Genomic DNA, 18,452 nt, shown 5'->3' with positions numbered 1-18,452 from the left:
TTACTCCAAGTTGTGTTCTACTGTTTTCTTAAGCAGTTCTTGATCCAAGCAAGTGGACAGTGAAGACTAAACATTGCACTAACACAGGGCCCATGATGCTTCTCTGGAAAGTTACTGGGAGATTATATATGACACAGTTCTAATTGCACTAGCTACTTGTGTAGACAGGTCTGTGAGGCTGTGAGGGGCAGTGAGGCAGGGAACAGGAAGTTTCCCTGGCTTATAGTGTAATTTGTTAGAACATAGGTTTACACATACCAGTGAAGTCATCTTTATGATTAAACAAAAATGCATAAGACTGCAGGATTTTTATGAAAAGTTGAATCTTAAGTATACTTTATCCCATTTATCTTTCTTATTGGGAACACCTTTATCAGTTTGATATATGGTCACTTACATATGTTATTGCACATATATCTGCATAAATATAAATATGTATAATATTTATATTTGTCTACATTGTACATGAATGTTAGGAATAGCTTTATAATTCAATATCATATTATACTACAACATAAATATTTGCTATTTTAAAAACGTGGTCTTTCTTAAAAATCATATCCATTATTGTATACAGTTTTGCTTCATGTTTTGTTTAAATTGCTAAATAGTTGATGGAACTATTTCCTTGGTTATAGAGATTTACACTGGTATAAAATAGCATTAGAGACAGTGTTATGTCATGTATAAATATATGCATAAAACTTCAACAAGATATCAGCAAACTCAGTTGAGCAACATCTAAAAAGAATTGTACACTATCATGAAATATGGCTTACCTCAGGAATGCAAGATAATCACCCATATTAAAAAAAGATAAAATCTACATAATATCTCAATAGAAACAAAGAGAATAGTTGGCAAATTCAACTAGGAGTAGAAAGGGAATATCCTCAGCATAACAAAAAAACCCTCACAGCATAACTAATTTCAAAATACTGAATGACTTTTTCCGCCTTTAGAATCAGGGATTTTAAAAAGCGTATCTTACTTGCCTTTTCTATTCAACAGTGTATTGTAGGATCTTAGGCAATTAGGCAAAAATAAACAAGTAAATAGATAAATAAATGAAAGACAAAGATAAGAGCAAAGAAGGTAAGATTGTGTCCATTTGCAGATGCTAACATCGTATGCACAACAAATCCCAAGAATAAACTAAAGTGTAACTACTGGAAGAGGCTCAGTGGGTTGGAAGATGTGGGACTAACTATAAAAATCAGCCACACTAGGAAAGAACAGCTGAGAAATCGCTTAAGCCTCATTCAAAAACAATAAAACATTTCAGAATATAAGATAGGATCTGTAAGTCTTCTACACTGAAGGCTAAAACACATTGTTAAGACGTATTAGGGAAGATCTAAGTAATTAAAAGATATCCTATGTTCATGGATGAGAGGATTTCTTTTGGAGAGTGGAGTGGAGCTTGGACTTGATCTAGGACTTTGCGTACTCTAGGCAAGTAGGCCACCAGTGAGTTCCATCCACAGCAACACAAGACTTAACAGGAAGGGAAGATACTAAATGATCTGTAGATTTAAAGTAATAACTCTCAAAATCCCCCAAAGATTTGATTTTGCCAAGCACGACAAATTGATTTTAGGATTCATATGGAAACGCAAGGGATTCACAATAGTCCAAACAATGTTTCAAACGAAATTGGGAAACTCACACTTTCTGATTCCCAAGCATTTCGACTAACTACATTAAGCAAAAGAATGTGGTACTGGCATGAGGACAGATAATTCTATCAATGGAATATGGCTGGGAGTCCAAAAATAAATTATTTGCTGCTTATTTAAAGCAAAGATGCCAAGAAATTTCAATGGAGGGAAGAATAGTCTTCAACAAACAGTGCTGGATAATTGCCCATCCTGTCTCAGATCATACCTTCCTCACAAAATTCAACTAACTAAAAAGAGATCACAGACCTAAATGTAAGAGGTAAAACTATAAAATTCTGAAGACAAAGAGAAGTTAAACAAATCTTGGGGTCTATCAAAGTTTAAAAGCTTATCATTGTCCATCATGGGCAGTGATGAGGCAGTTCATAATGCCTGGGTAAATAGTTGTCAGTCATTTATCTCATCAAGAATCGGCATTCAGAATAAACAACACAACTGAATAAAAAAACAAACATCCCTGCTTTAAATGGGTAAAGATTTCAACAGGCCTTTCTTGAAAAATGATACAGACATGGCCAGTATAGATGCTCATGAAAATCTGCCCCGTGTCATGAGTCACTAAGGCAGCGCAGATCCAGAGGACGATGGGGTGCCACATCACAGACACTATGACTGCTGCATTACAGGACAACACAGGGAACACTGATGGGCAAACAGAGAGAGCAGAGCCCAAAGTCTCTGCTCAGCAGAATGCAAGGCATCTCAGCCACTTTGGGAAAGTTTGGTAGTTTCTCAAAGAGTGAATCACCCAGAATTTTCCTGTGACCCAATTCTGTCCCTAGGAACATATCACTCACAAAGAAAATTAAAACATGTGTTTGGGTAAAACGTGTATACAAAGTCTGATACCAGTGTTATTTGTGGTAGCAGAAACAAAACCAACAATACAAAATAAAACAAAATCCCAAACCTGATGAATGGATTGCTGATGTGGGATTTCCCTTTGTACGCTGTGAATACAACTGGTTAATTAATAAAGAAAACTGGCTTGGCCTGATAGGGCAAAGGAATAAAGGTAGGCAGGGAAAACTAAAATGAATGCTGGGAGAAAGAAGGGCAGAGTCTGAGAGAAGCCACGACAGACGGACCTTTAGCTGGTAAGCTACTGCCATGTGCTGATACACAGATTAATAGAAAATGGGTTTAATTAATATGTAAGAGTTAGCCAATAAGAAGCTAGAGCTAATGGGCCAAGCAATGATTTAATTAATACAGTTTCTGTGTGATTATTTTGGGAGGGGGCGGCTAAGCGGTCAGGAGCCAACAAGTGGTCTCTTCTTTGCAAAAGATTGCAAATGTGGTCTAGTAAAAAAAAATGCAGCGGTATTTGACCATAAAAGAAGAAATGTCACTGTGTGTTACAACAAAGATGAACTTTGAAAACAGAATGCTAAGTAAAAGGCCACACCCCCTGTTCATGACTGTAGTTAAGAAATGTTATAGGCAAATATATTAATACAGAATTAGAGAATTAGATCAGGAGTAGCCTAGGGTTGGAGTAGGAGGGAAATCTAGAAGCGTGGCTAATTGGTTTCCTCTAAGAATGCTTCCTTTCTTAAAAAAAATAAAAGGCTACAATTAACCACTACCACTGCCACCACCACCAAACCACCCCCTCCCCCACTATACCCCTTGGAAATTGCACTAGATTTTATGCCCCAGATATTTCTTTGTTCCTTCTGGGGAATTTGAAGAATTACTGGATTCTGGGCATACATAATAGTGAAGTGTCAAAGACAAAACTATTCAGGGTCAAAGTGATTAAAATGTTTTGCAGAATTTCCATTTAAACCAGAAGCTGCACACTTGGCAACATGATGAGCTTGTGCAACTGAGCTGTGTTCCAGGGGTGGGGGGAGGAGGGAGCAGTTGCCAAGGGGTGGGGTCGTGTGTGTGTGTGTGTGTGTGTGTGTGTGACTAACAGCTTGATATCAGCATGCTGAGCCTGCAGCATCTGGGGCAATGTGTGGAGCTGCCTAGGTCTTGATTAGTTGATGCCCTGAATTCCAGAGCGAGAAACATTTGCAGCCAGGCATGGTCACCATGCTATTTTTAAACCTAATTTTGGCAAAAGTTCTAACATTGAAAGGGCATCTGCTTTCTGTCTCTTCCTGTGCCTCTCCTGGGAAGAGATGCTCGTCCACAGTGGCAAGCTCAGGGCAGATGTGCAAACTGAGCCAAGGAAGTGGTACGTGGGCTCTGCTAGCCTTCCTTTCTATTACTATTTTCTCTGTTCTTTCATCTATCTATCATCTATCTATCATCTATCTATCTATCTATCTATCTATCTATCTATCTATCTATCTATCTATCTATCTATCTATCTATCTATCTATCTATCTATCCATCCATCCACCTGGCCTTGAACTCATAGAAATCATAGTGATCCGCCTGCTTCTGCCTCCTGAGTGCTAGGACTAAAGGTATGAACCACATGCCCGCTCAGTTTCCCTGATTTTGACACAGAAGGAACCAATAAAGAGAAAGACCTTGAAGTGAAAGGCAGGCCTTGGCCTCTCACTGTTCTTCGGCAGCTCTGACCCAGAGCTCAAAGCCTGCACTAGGTGGTAGGAATCGTGACCAGAAAGGGAAAGAATGCCAACACCAAGTCCCAAAGCATCTTGTCCCTCAGGTCAGATGTCCCAAGACTTAGTCACAGATTATCACAGGGAATGTAATTACTCTGAGTGTGCAGAAGATTGATTCACATTTTAGGCCAAGGAGCAAGGCTTCGCCTTAAGAGTAATTTCCATTTCAGTCTCAGTCACCAAGCAAGAGGAATTGGTTAGAGGGAAACAGTTTGGTTTCGTGAAGAAGCCATGGGGGAAGCAAGGCTTTGCCATTATTCTAGGACACACACCATTTTTGCCTCAAGCAACAGTCCTAGGAATGGGGACCTCAGGTCTGTCTTGACTCTTATAAGTTAATATCGTCAGGCTATGGGCTCGTTCTCTGGCAGTTACGTTTACCTGAACTTTCCAAATACCTTTCCTTCTAGAAGATTTGGGTTTATAATTTTGTGGTTAAACAGTATCGACAGGGAAAACATTACTAAGATGTTAGAACAGAGGTTAATCCTTTTCTATCAAATCAATGGGAAAACAAAGAGATTTTAGTTTGTTAAACAAATTATAAGATGTCCAGAAAGGATTTTGCTAAGTTTCTGCTTTTCTCTATTGACAAAAATTTTTTATGAGAATTCAGACTAATTTCATCTTATAATGGGCCACATCCTGAAACATCCATTGTAAGGGGAGAATATCTTAAGCCACAAGTGCATGCCCAACACCTAGTCTAGAGATGGTCCCAGCTCAGTAGAATGAGGTCCACAATCCCTCAGTACCATGAAGCTGAAAACTGTGGTTGAAATATTGTGAGCTGGGCCCATCTGTGTTGCTGTTTGTTGGTGAAGGTGGTTCTTGACTATGGCTGAAAAGATCTCTTTGCACTGAAAAAGCCCAGGAGTCTAATCCACGCTTTACCTGACCCTTGGAATGTGTGGTCAGTACAGCCAGGTTAGATCAAGGCCACTGCCTTTATCTCCATCAGGAAGGCATCAAGATCCCCTCTGCCAACAGGAAAATCCAGTGATAGGGAGATATGAGCATTTCCTTATGAGGGAGGCACCAATCAAGACTTCCCTGTCTTAGCATTTCTTGATAAGGTAACAAATGTGGTTTGATAAGAATACAAAGCTACCCATGGCACTCTAATGTTTTTGTCTAGCCTCTCAATCCATGGTTCTTTTGTCTTTAATATTGGTTTTATTTTAGTTTTTTTACTGTTGGTATGTGTCATATATATATAGTCATTGGCCTTTGTTTTACCCATGGCTTCATTCATGGCTCATTTTCTCTAACTCTATTCAGAAAATATTCAGGCATGTAAGCGAGAGCCCCACACCAAGCATGTCACCTTCAGGACCATGCGATATAGTCCAACATCTTACATGAGAAACACTTGGGAATCGCCTTTGCCATCACACATGTGGACACCTTCATACAAAGATTGTTCTTGACTAAGAAAGAGAAAAAGGTTGCAGTTGGTTTGTGCACGTTTAGTGAGTGGTTCTGTTCTTCTCAATCACAGTGGAACTAAGCCTTAGTGTCATCAGACAGCCATGAACTTTCCCATGGAACAGCCATTCCCCAGCCGTGGAGATGGAGCATAGTGTTCAGGATGTGGCAGTGGCTCAAATGCTAATTGTTGAGGTCACACCGTGATGTCTATCTATCCATATTCAAAAAGGAAGACCCTGTCAGTCCCTCTGCTAGGAACCTACTGTCCCTTTTAGAACAAAGTGCAAAGGGATTCACAACCCATCAGTCATCCTGGTCGGGCCTCAGGGGGAACCTTGAGCTAGCTGCATACTGGATGTCCATGGGAACCAGCCCCTTTTCCAGTTCCAAAGAGCAGGATGGAATAAAGACAACAACTATTAAAAGGCAAGCTAATGCAAGAAGGAAGAGCCTCGTAGCAGAAAAGTTCAACCCACTAAACTCAAATACCCCAGCCACTTCATTCCAGCTGAAGTCTTGAGAATTTTGAAGCCCATCCATTAGAAAGTCGGTTTGAGTTGATTTTTTTTCTTTTTTTTTACCTATGAATAGCTAAAAGGCCTTGTCTGTTCATGACTGGGAGGGGACGGGTTGGGGCAGCAAGCATTCTACACTTAGGAAACCAGTTCCCCAGGCGATGCATCGAGTTCTTCCATCATAGGCTTCCGGCTTATCAAGGGCACTGTGTACACCTACTCTGGATTCTCAGCTCAGGGGCTTTTGTAAGCAGACACGGGAGAGTTCAGGCTGGGGTCAGGCCTTCGTGCAGGACCTGGCAAAATTCCTGGGTTTGATGTTGGTTTATCACTCCGTATGGCGTTTCTCTTTGATATTCACCCTGAAGGATGATAAGGCATTCCTCCCATCGTCTTTCCTCAGAGCTGGGCACAGATGAAAGTTACCTTCCTATCTGCACCAACAAGATTAGCAAATCCACTCGACTGGGGTCACCGAGATGTCACATGACCTGGGACTTTCATAGCAGTTCTCTGCTGAGTCTCATTCAAATATATGGCGTCACCTTCAACTGGAAGGTTCTTTTCCATACTCTGGTTGTCAATTACTTTCTATATCAGCTTATATAGCTGATCTATATGAGGGCCCTGACAAGGTGCCCCACCTCAATTGTGACCAACATGACCATGGTTAACTGTGATGTCCAAATGTTTAATATTGAAATGTATACATACCAAATAAATGTTCCCTGGGTTGGGGGCAATGTGCAGCTGACCCATTGTCAGCATTCTGTGTTTATGCAATCTAGAACATCAAATCCTATGCAGCCAATAATGACATGTGACTGAACATTGCACAGATTTTCAGTAAACCAACCCACGCTGATGTGATCTTACGCTCACAGACTCCAGTGGTGAAGAGTCAAAAAAATCAAAACAAAGCAAACACCCTGCCTTGTGCTTTAAAATTAAAGTACGACATCTGGCAGCTGCTCAGACAAGCTCACAGGTAGATAAAGCTAGTGTTTGCTTGCCTAACTCTGAAGGTTTGTCAGGGGGTCAGCATGCCGGCAGTTAGAAGCTCAAAGTCCTGGTGAGACAGCTACCCCAAAGAAGCTCCCCATGTGATTTTCCTTCCATGGGAGACTTACTTCCACAGCCACAGAAACTCAGCCACCTCGGGGGGACCACACAGATGGAGCCCAGCACTAGGTAGGTAGAGAAGGGAGGGTGGGGGAAGGGACTGCCGTGGAAACTGTGGAAGAGGGTGGAGCATCTCCCTAGGCTAAGATGAATGCTTTTGTCCTAGCTCGGGCTGTCTGACATGTGAGCTGCTACGTCCCACATGGTAGAGAACTTCAAAAGCTGTGCTTCTTTAGTGTTCTGCTGAAGTGACCAACAGGGAGGGGTGGGTGTGGCTGGGCTTAACCCATCGAACAACGCAGAATAACACACCTTCACTCAGGTCTGCTTACTGAAGGATAGCAGAACCTTCCATTTAAATGAGGCTTCTATTTATTACTGTTGTTGTTATTGTATGTATGTGTGTGTGTGTGTGTGTATGCATGAGCACATGCTTGCTATAGTGGACATGTGGAGGTCAGTAGTCAATTCTGTCCCCTATGTGGGACTGAACTCTGTCATCAGGCTTGGCAGCAAGTGCTTTTACCTGCTCAGCCATCTTGATGACCCCAAATAAGGTTGCTAATGCTCATATTTATCACTGGAAATCAATACTAAATAGCAACTTCTTGCCTACTGTGGAGGTTTTGTTCCCAACTGCAATGACTACAAGAAGCAAATCCAAGATGGCCAGAGATGAAATTATATTAGACACACCGAAGCAAACAGCAGAAATCAGCTGGGTCACCCACAGACACTCATAACAAGGTTGTTCTCTGAGAACCGCCAGCCCTGCTGGCAACGGGAAACCTGAAGTGTGGCAATGTTCTTTCAGTTAGTTTAATGTCAATTGTGATTTAAATATGGGCAGGCTTGGGTGTCTAGTGTATTTTGTACAAGACAATGTAGTTCCAGAGGGCACAGCCTCCCGAAATGAACTCACTCTAGAGGTAGCTCCTTCCATTTCTTTCTGGAATAACATGATGCATGTTGATTCTAAGCAAACTTTTAAAACATTCATTGTATGTGTGTGTGTGTGTTGTACACTTGTATGTGCATGTGTTCTGGTGTGCAGATTATGGCAGTTGGTTCTCTATTTCCACCATGTGGGTTTTGGGGATTGAACCCAGGTCATTTTCAAGCATTGCAGTAAGCACCTTTACCACCCGAGCCGTCTCTCTGGCCCTGAAATTCTGTTTTTTAATTTAATTTTGCATTTGAAATCAATCTGGGTTTGCTTTCACAAGGTCCCAAACAGTGTGTCCTTATCATGCTTTCTAAATGGCATGCTCCTGTAGACCAAGCTGTCTATCCACCCAGGAAGGCACACACAGACTTCTGCCTTGTCCTATGGGCTGTTCTATGAGACTGGGACTCACGGCCATGGTTCAAACTGAGTTGACATGTTTCTATGCAAAGCAACTTGTAGGAATTCAAATATATGTTTTCCAGCTCAGATTTACTCAGTCCACGTTCCCCGAATAGCATCACTTTTGGTGCTGATAGCATCACTTTTGGTTTGGCTCTCATCAAGGCTTTGAGTGGTCACTCTGGAGGTAATTTGCCTGCCTATTCTTCCTCATTCTCTCCCATCACACACAGTATCCCACTGACAGTCACAAGCTGATGCCCTCTGTGACAGAGACCATCAAACAACTCCTGTTTCTGGACACAGCAGCCTATGGTTGGAAAGCTCAAAAAGACTCAACAGTTTAGTGTGACATACAAAATGTCATGCACCCATTAGCACTGGAGCAACAAAGAAAATGTACAGCATGTGTCAGTGATCCCGTAACCATCATAGCCCTGGGCCCGGTGCTCACCTGTCCCCCGGGAGTGGCTGAAGTCACCCTTCACCACACGACAGGTCTTGCCATCTCCGCTGCAGACACCACACCTGTCTTCTTTGGCTGCAGACCCAATGATGCCATCACAGCCGATTTTCTAGAAAAACCAAAGAGCTGGGTTCGCCTGTGTTGTACGATTCAGTGATATTTTCAAGAGGATGCCCTGCAGGACCTGTGGGACAGATTTCACTAAGAGCCATGGTGCCTGGGGGTTCTGACACATTTTAATTGTCATTAAATTCAGAAGAGAAAACAACAACCAGAATTTAGATCAGATATTTGTCTCTATCTTTTTATGAGTTTATCAAATGTGTTTAAAACCATGTGTTATGGAATAAAGGAGTCTTGCTACCCTAAAGCACATATAGAAATACCATCTACATGTCTCCATGAAGCAGGTATTATTCCCCTCTGCCTTGTCACAGCAGAAATGTCAGGGACAAATGCAGGTAGCCACGTGCGTGCATGCGTGTGTGTGTGTGTGTGTGTGTGTGTGCGCGTGTGTGTGGTCACACCATGCTGTTGCTTTCTAACTTTGTGAAGCTACTCAGTGGAAACCGACAAGGGCCGAGAGATGGAGCATCCCAGATCATGGAGTTTGCTCAGAACAGGAGGCTCAGCCAGTTTCCCATTGCTAAAATTGTCTGTGACGTTCTGCACCCCACCTCTGAGTCTCAGTTACTATATCCAGGCTGTTGGTGGCACAGCCACAGGCCAGAACTGGCCCCTCACCCCAGCCTTTGTACCACCTGGACCTGCTTCCTTTGGCTTCCCCATTTCTGTCACATGCTCCTGGCTCTAGATCTCTCTCTCTCTCTCTCTCTCTCTCTCTCTCTCTCTCTCTCTCTCTCTCTCTCTCTCTCTCTCTCTCACTGGGTTCCTATGATTTCTAGGCCATTCCCATGCTTTCAGAGCAAGTCTCTGGTTTCACCGCTGGCTGCTTGCCTTGCAGTTCAGTTAGGGTTTCTTGATTAAGCAGCCCTGGGTGTTCTATGTAAACACCCCCTGTGGTTGCCATAGCTTCTCCCAGTGGCAGTGAAGGGAGGTTTGCACACTGCTGGTGAACAGATGCAAGTCAGACGGCCCCTTAGGTGATCTGTGAATCTCTCAGGCTGGGGCAGGCTTCTACCTTCTGCCCATGCTGACCGGGCTATGTTTACCACATCTTGACTTTGGAAGTCAGGCTTGCAAGGATATCCAATGTCAGAACAGCAGCAAATTTGAGGCCTGAAGGGCAACAGTCAAAGCACTGACTACCAGGGCACATTCTGCCTTTGCTCAAGACAGTGGAAGGAGGTCTATAATATGTCCAACAGGGATGGACATATTTCTTTTGAAATGGAAGATACCACAAAGCACAGTGGAAGTCATGGCTTCTGAGTTCTTAGGAAACACAATGACTGAACCAGAGGAAACTCCTAAGAGTAAGCACTCCAAAGCCTTCCTGCAGCATCTGATGATCCCAGGTTACTCTTTCCATTTTCAGCCATGACTTTGCCCTTACTCATCTTCAGGACACCCACTTCTGAGCCCTCCAATTCCTGGCCAACGTGTACTGGTCAGGGTGCTGTTCTGCTGGAGAAGTTAGGGCACGTGACACCTAAGGTTAGGAGTGCATCGTGGCACGGAACTGGCAAGCTAGGCATGGATTCTCTTTGGTCAAGGCAGCTCCTGTGCCTCATGCAGATGGAAGTCAGAAGAGACCTGACTAGTTCAGAGCCATGTGCTGGAGTGGGCCATGGTCATGTGCAGAAGCCATATTTTGCCCAGGAATGATAAGTATCGGTCTCTATTGATTCAAATCCTGGCTTCTATGCCTAGAATTTCTGTCCTATTGCCCTCAGCGAAAAGCCTCCGGTCATGGCGCCTAGTGGCCAAGGACTTCTTCTTCGACCTCCTCTGTGGTACTTGTCACGGTGTAGCACCCACACTATCTTTAGTTCGTGTGTACGTGTCTTTCTGCATTCACTGGGGATTGCCTCTAGGACCCTTCCTTCAGACATGGGAAGACCCAGGGACGCTCAAGTCCCTTACAGAAAATGGTGTAGCATTTACACAGAACCTACACACATTCTCTCATATGCTTTCAATTGTCTCTGGGGTATAAATGATAATTAATATAATGGAAGTGCTATGTAAACAATTTTTATGTTTTTTGATAATTTGATAATAGTAAGTTGATATTTATTAATGATGACAAGGAAAAAGCTTGCATATGTTGAGGAAAATGCAATTTTTTTCAGAAATACTTTGCATCTAGAGTTAGTCAAATCTATAGACAGAATGATTGTTTTATTCATACTCCCCCTCATTTCCCCCAGGTTCACCCTTATATCCTTACTCCTGCCAACTTCTCATCTTTTTTCTTTTCCTTAAAAAAGTATCCCACATAGTCAAATTTTTGCTGTCTAAATACTCATGGGTGCAGTGCCATCCATCGGAGCTGGGCCACATCTTTAGAGAAAAGTGATTCTCCATCCCTCAGACCATTGACGGTCAATAGCTCCTCAGTTAGGCATGGGAGCCTCATGAATCCCTCCTACCTCCATGCTATAATATTCACTGGCTTGATCTAATGAAGGTCTTGTATGGATAAGCACAGATGCTTGAGTTTGAGTGTAGTGGTCTGTCTTTTCCAGAAGATACTTTTTTGCAACATCCTCCCCAATATTTGACTCTTATAATCTTTCTGCAATAGTTCCTGGACCTTTAGGGGCATTATAGAGACATCCCATTTGTGGCTTAGAACTCTACAGAATTCTTATTCTCTTCCCTTTAATCAGATGTGAGTTTCTGCATTAATTACATCCTATTGTGCAAAGAACAGTCTCTGACGAGAACCAAGCACCAAGCTAATCTATGGATGTAGGGACATGAATTCAGAAGAGAGTTTGTTCATTATTCTGTTCATTTCACAAAATAATAGTAGCAGGTCCACTTCTGAGGCCTGTGAGTTTCCCAGCCACAGGTTTTGGGCCAGATTTGTAATAACAGGTATGTGTTTTCTCCTGTGGAGTAGTTCTTAAATCCAACCAGAAAGCGGCTAGTTCCTCCCATAATACTCATGCCACTGTTGTACCTATGGGCCCACCTTTCCATGCTGGTCATTATTGTAGTATACAGGATTCACATCTGAGCAAGAATCTGAGAGATTCATTGTCACAGTGCATGGAACATTCTCAGGTTGAAAAGCCTGAGATTAAACCCAATTTCATGGATTTGCCCATTGGCAAAGACCACGAGGAGCTGAAGTTATATTCAGCCTGAACATGGGCCTCATTGGCTGAAGAATCTCAGCATTCTTACAAGAACATTCTTGCTGGCAAGAACACCATAGCAGATGCCTGCAAGAGGCTGGGGTGGCTCAGCTGGCACTGCCCTAAAGGGTACAAGAGCTTTGACTCGCAAAGCTGCTAGGAAAAGAATTACATCATTGGTTTGCAATGTGCCAACTTGCAGGATGATCCAGGCAAGCATGTAATTTAGGAAGGAAACAAACCCTGCATTTGGCTTGCTAAAGCAAGCTTCCTGAGAACTGTCAGCAATGGCTTGTTTCAGTAATAACGATAAGGGCTTTCTTCATACTGTCCAAGAACAAGGCCTGGAACATTCTTTGCTACATGAAAGTATCCCCAAAGGTCCTGCTCAAGCACTCCTTGGTGCCCTTTTCCCTGGGAGGTGTCCTTGCCAAAACACATGGGCACTCAACATATTTCTGTTTGATAACGAAGCCAGGCACTACCAGAGGAGCTGGGGTCTTGTTAAATGTTTCCTTGGAAAAGTTAACCAGTCTGTGACTGACTTGGGATATGCAGGGAGAAAACACACTTAGGTTGAAATTGTTTGCTGCAGTCTGAGGCGTTGACTGGGAGTTTGTATCTTTCTCAACAGTTCTTGATGGGCTCACTATATGGAGATACAGTGAAGGTGCAGGGTGACTGGCTGAGGAAGGAGGCTCCCTGGAAACAGTGGACTGAAAACTTGAATTCTCCCAATTCCTATCACCTCCAAGGTGATAGTTTTAGAAAATAGACCTTCTCCCAAAGGGAAAATGTGACTAGGTCCAGAGGGCAGAATCCTCATAGATGAAATTAGTATCTTCCTAAGAGACGTCTCAGAGAGTAGCTTCACCCCCTCCGTTGTGTGAGGATGGAACAAGAAGAAACCATTCCTGAGAAGTACGCCGTTACCAGAAGCCAAATCTTTCCCAATATGTGACCCTGGAGTTCTATGCCCCCAGAACGGTGGGAAGTATTTCCATTGTTTATAAACCAGCATATGCTTTTCACCACAGCAGCTCGAGGAGAGCTAGTCACCAGGATTCTTGCACATGCTCAGGTTGAGCTGAGTCATCAGGAGATGACCACTAGAGGCAGAGGTTTCTTCACCTGAGCTGCATCCCACCCACCCACTGAAAAAGCACAGCATCTCCATCCTTCCTTTCTAGATCACACACCAGGGACTGCCCCTTCAGATGGGTAGAGATTGGCAACAAAATGCTTCTTTCTCCCTGCCGCCTTGTTTTGTCTATTTGCCAATCTCCTAATAAACCATGAGTTGGCGATCTATGTCGCAGAGGGTAGAGGGCTCCGCCGAGGTCAGACCATCCACCTCCCTGGACACCGTCGGCATAGGGGCTTGCTTAGTTCCACCAAGCGTTAGTAAGTAATGAGAACAAGATGTCGACTCATCTTCCATCCAGTCTCATACTCCCCGGCTCTTTGTATGAATCATAACATCTAGAGGAATTGTCAAATTGTTTCAGGAGGCTGCTGGTTAAGCCTGCCACATTCATGATGCTCAGTCACTGCCAAGGTCAGGGCATGCACTGGTGGCCATTGGCCACAGGGGCAGCATGAACCTCTTTGGGAAAACCCACTCCCCCTGACCCTCAGAGGCCTCAACTCCACCATGGGCCCACTCTGGAGGAAAAAGGACCCTTTCTTCACAGCCCCGCCAAGGACAGTAGGAAACGCAAGTCACCTGGCATCTGCCGTACACGCAGAGGTCAGTCTCGTAGGGCCCACAGGGCGTGCCATCCAGGACCCTGTCAGCCACCAGCAGTGGGGACTCCTTCCCGAGAGGCGAGCAGTAGAGTTCACACGGCTTATCTGAGGAGGGAAAAGGTGGTGGCTGTTGATTGGGAAGTGGCGCACAGGTGATGTGGTGAACATGCACATGGGAGCAATGACCCCCAAGGGCAGAGCCATTAGTGCAGGTAAAGGTCTCAGTAACTTGGCCTGTTCTTAGGTACAACCACCTGCCCCAGGGACATTTAAAACAGCACCCAGAACAAGATCCCCAGCCTCAGTAAACAGCAGCTCTGCAGGTTTCCTCTGCCTGGCTCTCCTTGTTTGCAGAGATAACACATTTCCTTTTCATTCAGGTGTTAGGTACAGTTGTGAGCTAGCCTGCCTCTGCGTAAGTGGCTGTGTGTTAAATCTGAGGCTGGGGGTGATGGGAAATTAGGGAGGGTGAACAAGAATGCCCTGGGCAGGGGAGACAGGCACTGAGGGTCTCTGGGACAGCAGTTTCCCTAAGATTGTTAGTGTATTTCCTAAGATTGTTAGTGTGCTCCCTAAGATGGTTAGTGTGTTCCCTAAGATGGTTAGTGTGTTCCCTAAGATGGTTAGTGTGTTTCCACTAAAAAAGATCTAGTGCTCCCTGCTTGCCCAGCTGTGTGACACAAGGCCTGAAGGTCCTGGAAGAAACTGAACAAAGGTCTAGAAAGGGGACACAGAGACTGTGACAACTCACAAGAGCCATGTCAGCAGCCGGATGAAAGTCCCTGTTCCCTCTGCTTCTGGAACAGTGTGAGTTTACAGACCAAACCAAGCTTTTCTGCCTTGGTCTATGCTGTTCCTTCTTCCTGTGTATCTCTCTTTCTACTCAGCTCTTTAGGAAACTGCTAGCAACGTAGAAGCTTCCAACCCAGAGCTCTCTCTTCTACACCGACACAGGACAGGACAGGCATGTACACTTGGCACACACATCCACTCAAGCCCAGGTTATTGACCTGGTGCCCTAAAATTGTTTAAGCAAATCCTAGTTGTAAAGGGATTTCTTACAGGCAGGTTCCATTAATAATGAAACACTAAAGGCTGCAAAGTCCAAAAAACTTCAAATTCCAAAACCTTCTGAACTTTTATATGACACTACAAACGGAAAATTCTGCATCTGCCCTCATGTGATAGAAGTAGTCAAAATACAAGCACACTAAATAAAAAAATGTAAGATTATGTTTACACTGTATGTATGACATGTATATAAGCCATAAATAAAATTCATGTTTCAATTTGTGTGTCATCACAAAAATAGCTCATTGTCTACATGCAAATACTGCCAAATCCAACACCCCCCCCCCCCAGCTCATCGTGTGCATGCAAATGCTGCCAAATCAGAAACAGCCCAGGTTGAAAGACTTTCAGTTGCAAATATTTTGGAGGAAGGGCTTTCCACCTGTACCTTCACACTGAAGTACAGGAACCCGTAGGGGACAGGGGACATGCTTTCACCTTCTGTCTCCAGACCAGAATGATAACTTAAGGTTCATGTTCGCAAGATTTAGTAAATACATTTGAACAACTGAATGGATCTCATCTCTGTAAGTGGTTGAGTAAGAGTCACGTGCCTTCTTGCCTCCTCTACCACCTAATCCTAACTCATTTGTAGAATTATTTTGAAAGGAAACCTTAACAGAGCCACAGAGAACTTATGCTACCTTGTTGGGCTCTTGGTCTCCACCAGCAGCCTTCCCCACTAAGTCTTTTTTGGTGGTTTCTGTCAAGCAAGGGAGGGGCTCAGAAGTGTTTGCCATCGGAGGGTCTTGGCATCCATTGGAAAAGACTTGTCAGAGCAGACATGCTGTCTTAGCCAGTCTCAAGGGTTTTTATGATTGCATGACAGCCCATGATCAACCAGCTCTATGGGAGGGTACCCGAGCGTATGAGGAAGAAGCTCCTGGGATTCAGGTTCAGCTCAATTCTGTCTAGTCAGAGTGAAACAACTGATTTTGAAGAGCAGACGGAGGGCTACTCTTTCCCAGGCAAGCTGCTTATTCATCAAGCATGGCTGGAGCACTGAGCCTCAAGCGCTCTACAGGCAGTGCGAGAACAGGGCAAAGCGTTGACACACGCTTCTCGGGGGCCCTCGTGGTCTGATGGATGGGGGTGGAGTAACCCTTGCACGAGACAGGTCACATGACACACGTCTCAAGTCAGCACACGGAGAGCAGTGCCTGCTCTGGAGGGAATGCCTCGGTTCCAGGTGGGCCGTGGGAAGCGGCTGTCCCTTCGTTTAGAGGAAGTGCGCCAAGAAAGCAGCCAGTGATAGAAGGGCTATGAAAGACAGGGATGGAGACCGAGGTCAACTTCTAGGAAGCTTAGCGGATGCGATTAAGGACAGATTGTCCAGGGGCTTAAGGTTCCCTGTGGGTGCCTTGGGGGTACAGCACAGCACTGTAGTCTGAATGAATAGGGGTCTACTGCGCCAGTGGTACCTCCTATGCCACCTCTAAGGTCTTACTGTGAAGAAGCAGCTGGAAACTATGGGTCTTAATCCCTTTTGGACTAACGTGTTGATTCACCACTGGGGGTAACGAGGCTTAAGGTGATTCATTTGATAGCAGTGATGATAATGATGCGATAAAGAAGAAATCATAGGCATTTATGATCTTCTCCATGCCAGACAAGATGCTAAGGAGTGTCGACAGTCCTGAGTGTAGTGCAGGTTGCCGCTGTTCCATTGCACAGATGAGCACGGGGCTCACAGAACACCTACATTCCCTCCAGCAGGAATAGACATGCGCTTCTCTGTTCCATCTTGGTGTTCCTTTGACCATCACTGCTTACTTTGAATGAGGAACCCTTGGGGGCCCCCCCGAATATCAAGGGATAAAGCGGTACTGCCGAAAACAAACCACACTGTTCATAAATATTTATGGTTTCGGTTTCTAAGTGTACGCTCTGACTAGAACAGAAATGGAAACGGGATTTGGGCAGAATGGCAGAAGCTGTTCGGAGGGAAGTTGGAGTCTGTGGAAAGTTCCAGCACGGAAAGGGACAAAAGTTGTTTGTTTTGGTTCTTTGGTGCAAATTTCAGAGAAGAAGAGACTCTGGATTGGGAGAAGTAACTTGGATGGACGGATGCTGGCTGTGATCTAAGGCAAGGCATTCTACTGAGCTCGGTCTGCCCTTGACGCTGCCAGGCGCAGATGCTGCCAGCCAGGCTCAGGCAGCCAAGGGCCCCAGGGCTCCAGAACAGAGGTCGGAGGTGGAGAGTCCTTCACTGACCAGAACTACCTTCATTTGTCCATCTTTTCCCCCCTCTAAGGATGACACTCAGAATGTAGGGCGCCCCTACCTCTAGCAAGGAATAGTTCTTCCTCCCAAAGGGACCGAGGATAGTCTTCTTTAAATCATGAGAAAGAAGCTCAGAATTCCTCAAAACTCTCTAAAAGGGCTCCTAGGAGTGGGAAGTGAAATCTCCAAGATAAAAGATCCCATTAAAAAATGCGAGGTGGTGGGTTTAAGCTCTGAGCACAATGCAAGAGCTTTTATTTTATTGTTTATTGTTTGTTTGTTTGGCTCTCCTGGAACTACGTAGACCTGGCTGGCCTCGACCTGCCTCTGTCTCCTGAGTGCTGGGAATAAAGGCGTGCACCACCATCCCCAAGGAGCATAGAAGGGGATGGAAAGCTTAAAAGTTACATAGTCACACACAGCAAGGAAAGATGCCTGGAACACGTCCCTGCATGGGTGGTGTGTCCTCAGATGAATTCTGGCTGACGAGGGCGTGTAGTTAGACGAATTCTGGCTGAGGCTTCTGTCTGGCTTCTCAGAGGCCTGCCTGTTAGGAAGGGCTTCTGACTGAACAGAGGATGCCACAGCCAGGACAAGATAGGCTCTGGGGCTCGAGAGCTGACAATTCTATGAGCCTACAGAGATCTGGAATTCCTCCTGAGCTCCACTGAAAACATGACCCACCGTGTTCTTACTGTTCTCTCTTGGACTCAGTAATGAAATCTTACTGAGGCAGAGTCTACCTAATGTTGAGGCTGGAAGGAGTGCTCATCTGGGCTCTATCTTGTCTTCTGTCTTGGCCACTCAATCTTCTCTCCCACAAGCTAACCACCAGGACTTCATAACCAGGCCCCAGGTTCCCGCTCTAGCTGACTGGGTCAGTTAGAGTCCACCTGACTATATACAGACCAATCAGAGTCTTCCCTCACCATGACAGTGAGGCCAGACCCTCCAGACAGGTCTTAGTTAACAGGAACAGCACTCAACA

The 18,452-nt window shown here is 44.6% G+C and overlaps 1 protein-coding gene across 1 annotated transcript in view; it reads right to left on the bottom strand.

Annotated features, from left to right (window-relative positions):
- Window positions 1–18,452, bottom strand: part of Adamts17 (ADAM metallopeptidase with thrombospondin type 1 motif 17) — a 295,911-nt gene that overhangs the window by 80,317 nt on the left and 197,142 nt on the right. Inside the window, exons 14-15 of the mRNA XM_050149201.1 lie at window positions 14,148–14,275; window positions 9,141–9,261 (exon numbers count right to left, since the gene is read on the bottom strand). Of these exons, the coding sequence (XP_050005158.1) occupies window positions 9,141–9,261; window positions 14,148–14,275 (249 nt within the window). The remainder of the gene's footprint in view (window positions 1–9,140; window positions 9,262–14,147; window positions 14,276–18,452) is intronic.

Source organism: Alexandromys fortis, unplaced genomic scaffold (assembly GCF_014885135.2).
Source record: "Alexandromys fortis isolate MF-2015 unplaced genomic scaffold, M_Fortis_MF-2015_v1.1 scaffold_67, whole genome shotgun sequence".
Classification (NCBI taxonomy): domain Eukaryota; kingdom Metazoa; phylum Chordata; class Mammalia; order Rodentia; family Cricetidae; genus Alexandromys; species Alexandromys fortis.
Note: the sequence above shows the minus strand (reverse complement) of the source record. Positions and strands in the feature narration are given on the sequence as shown.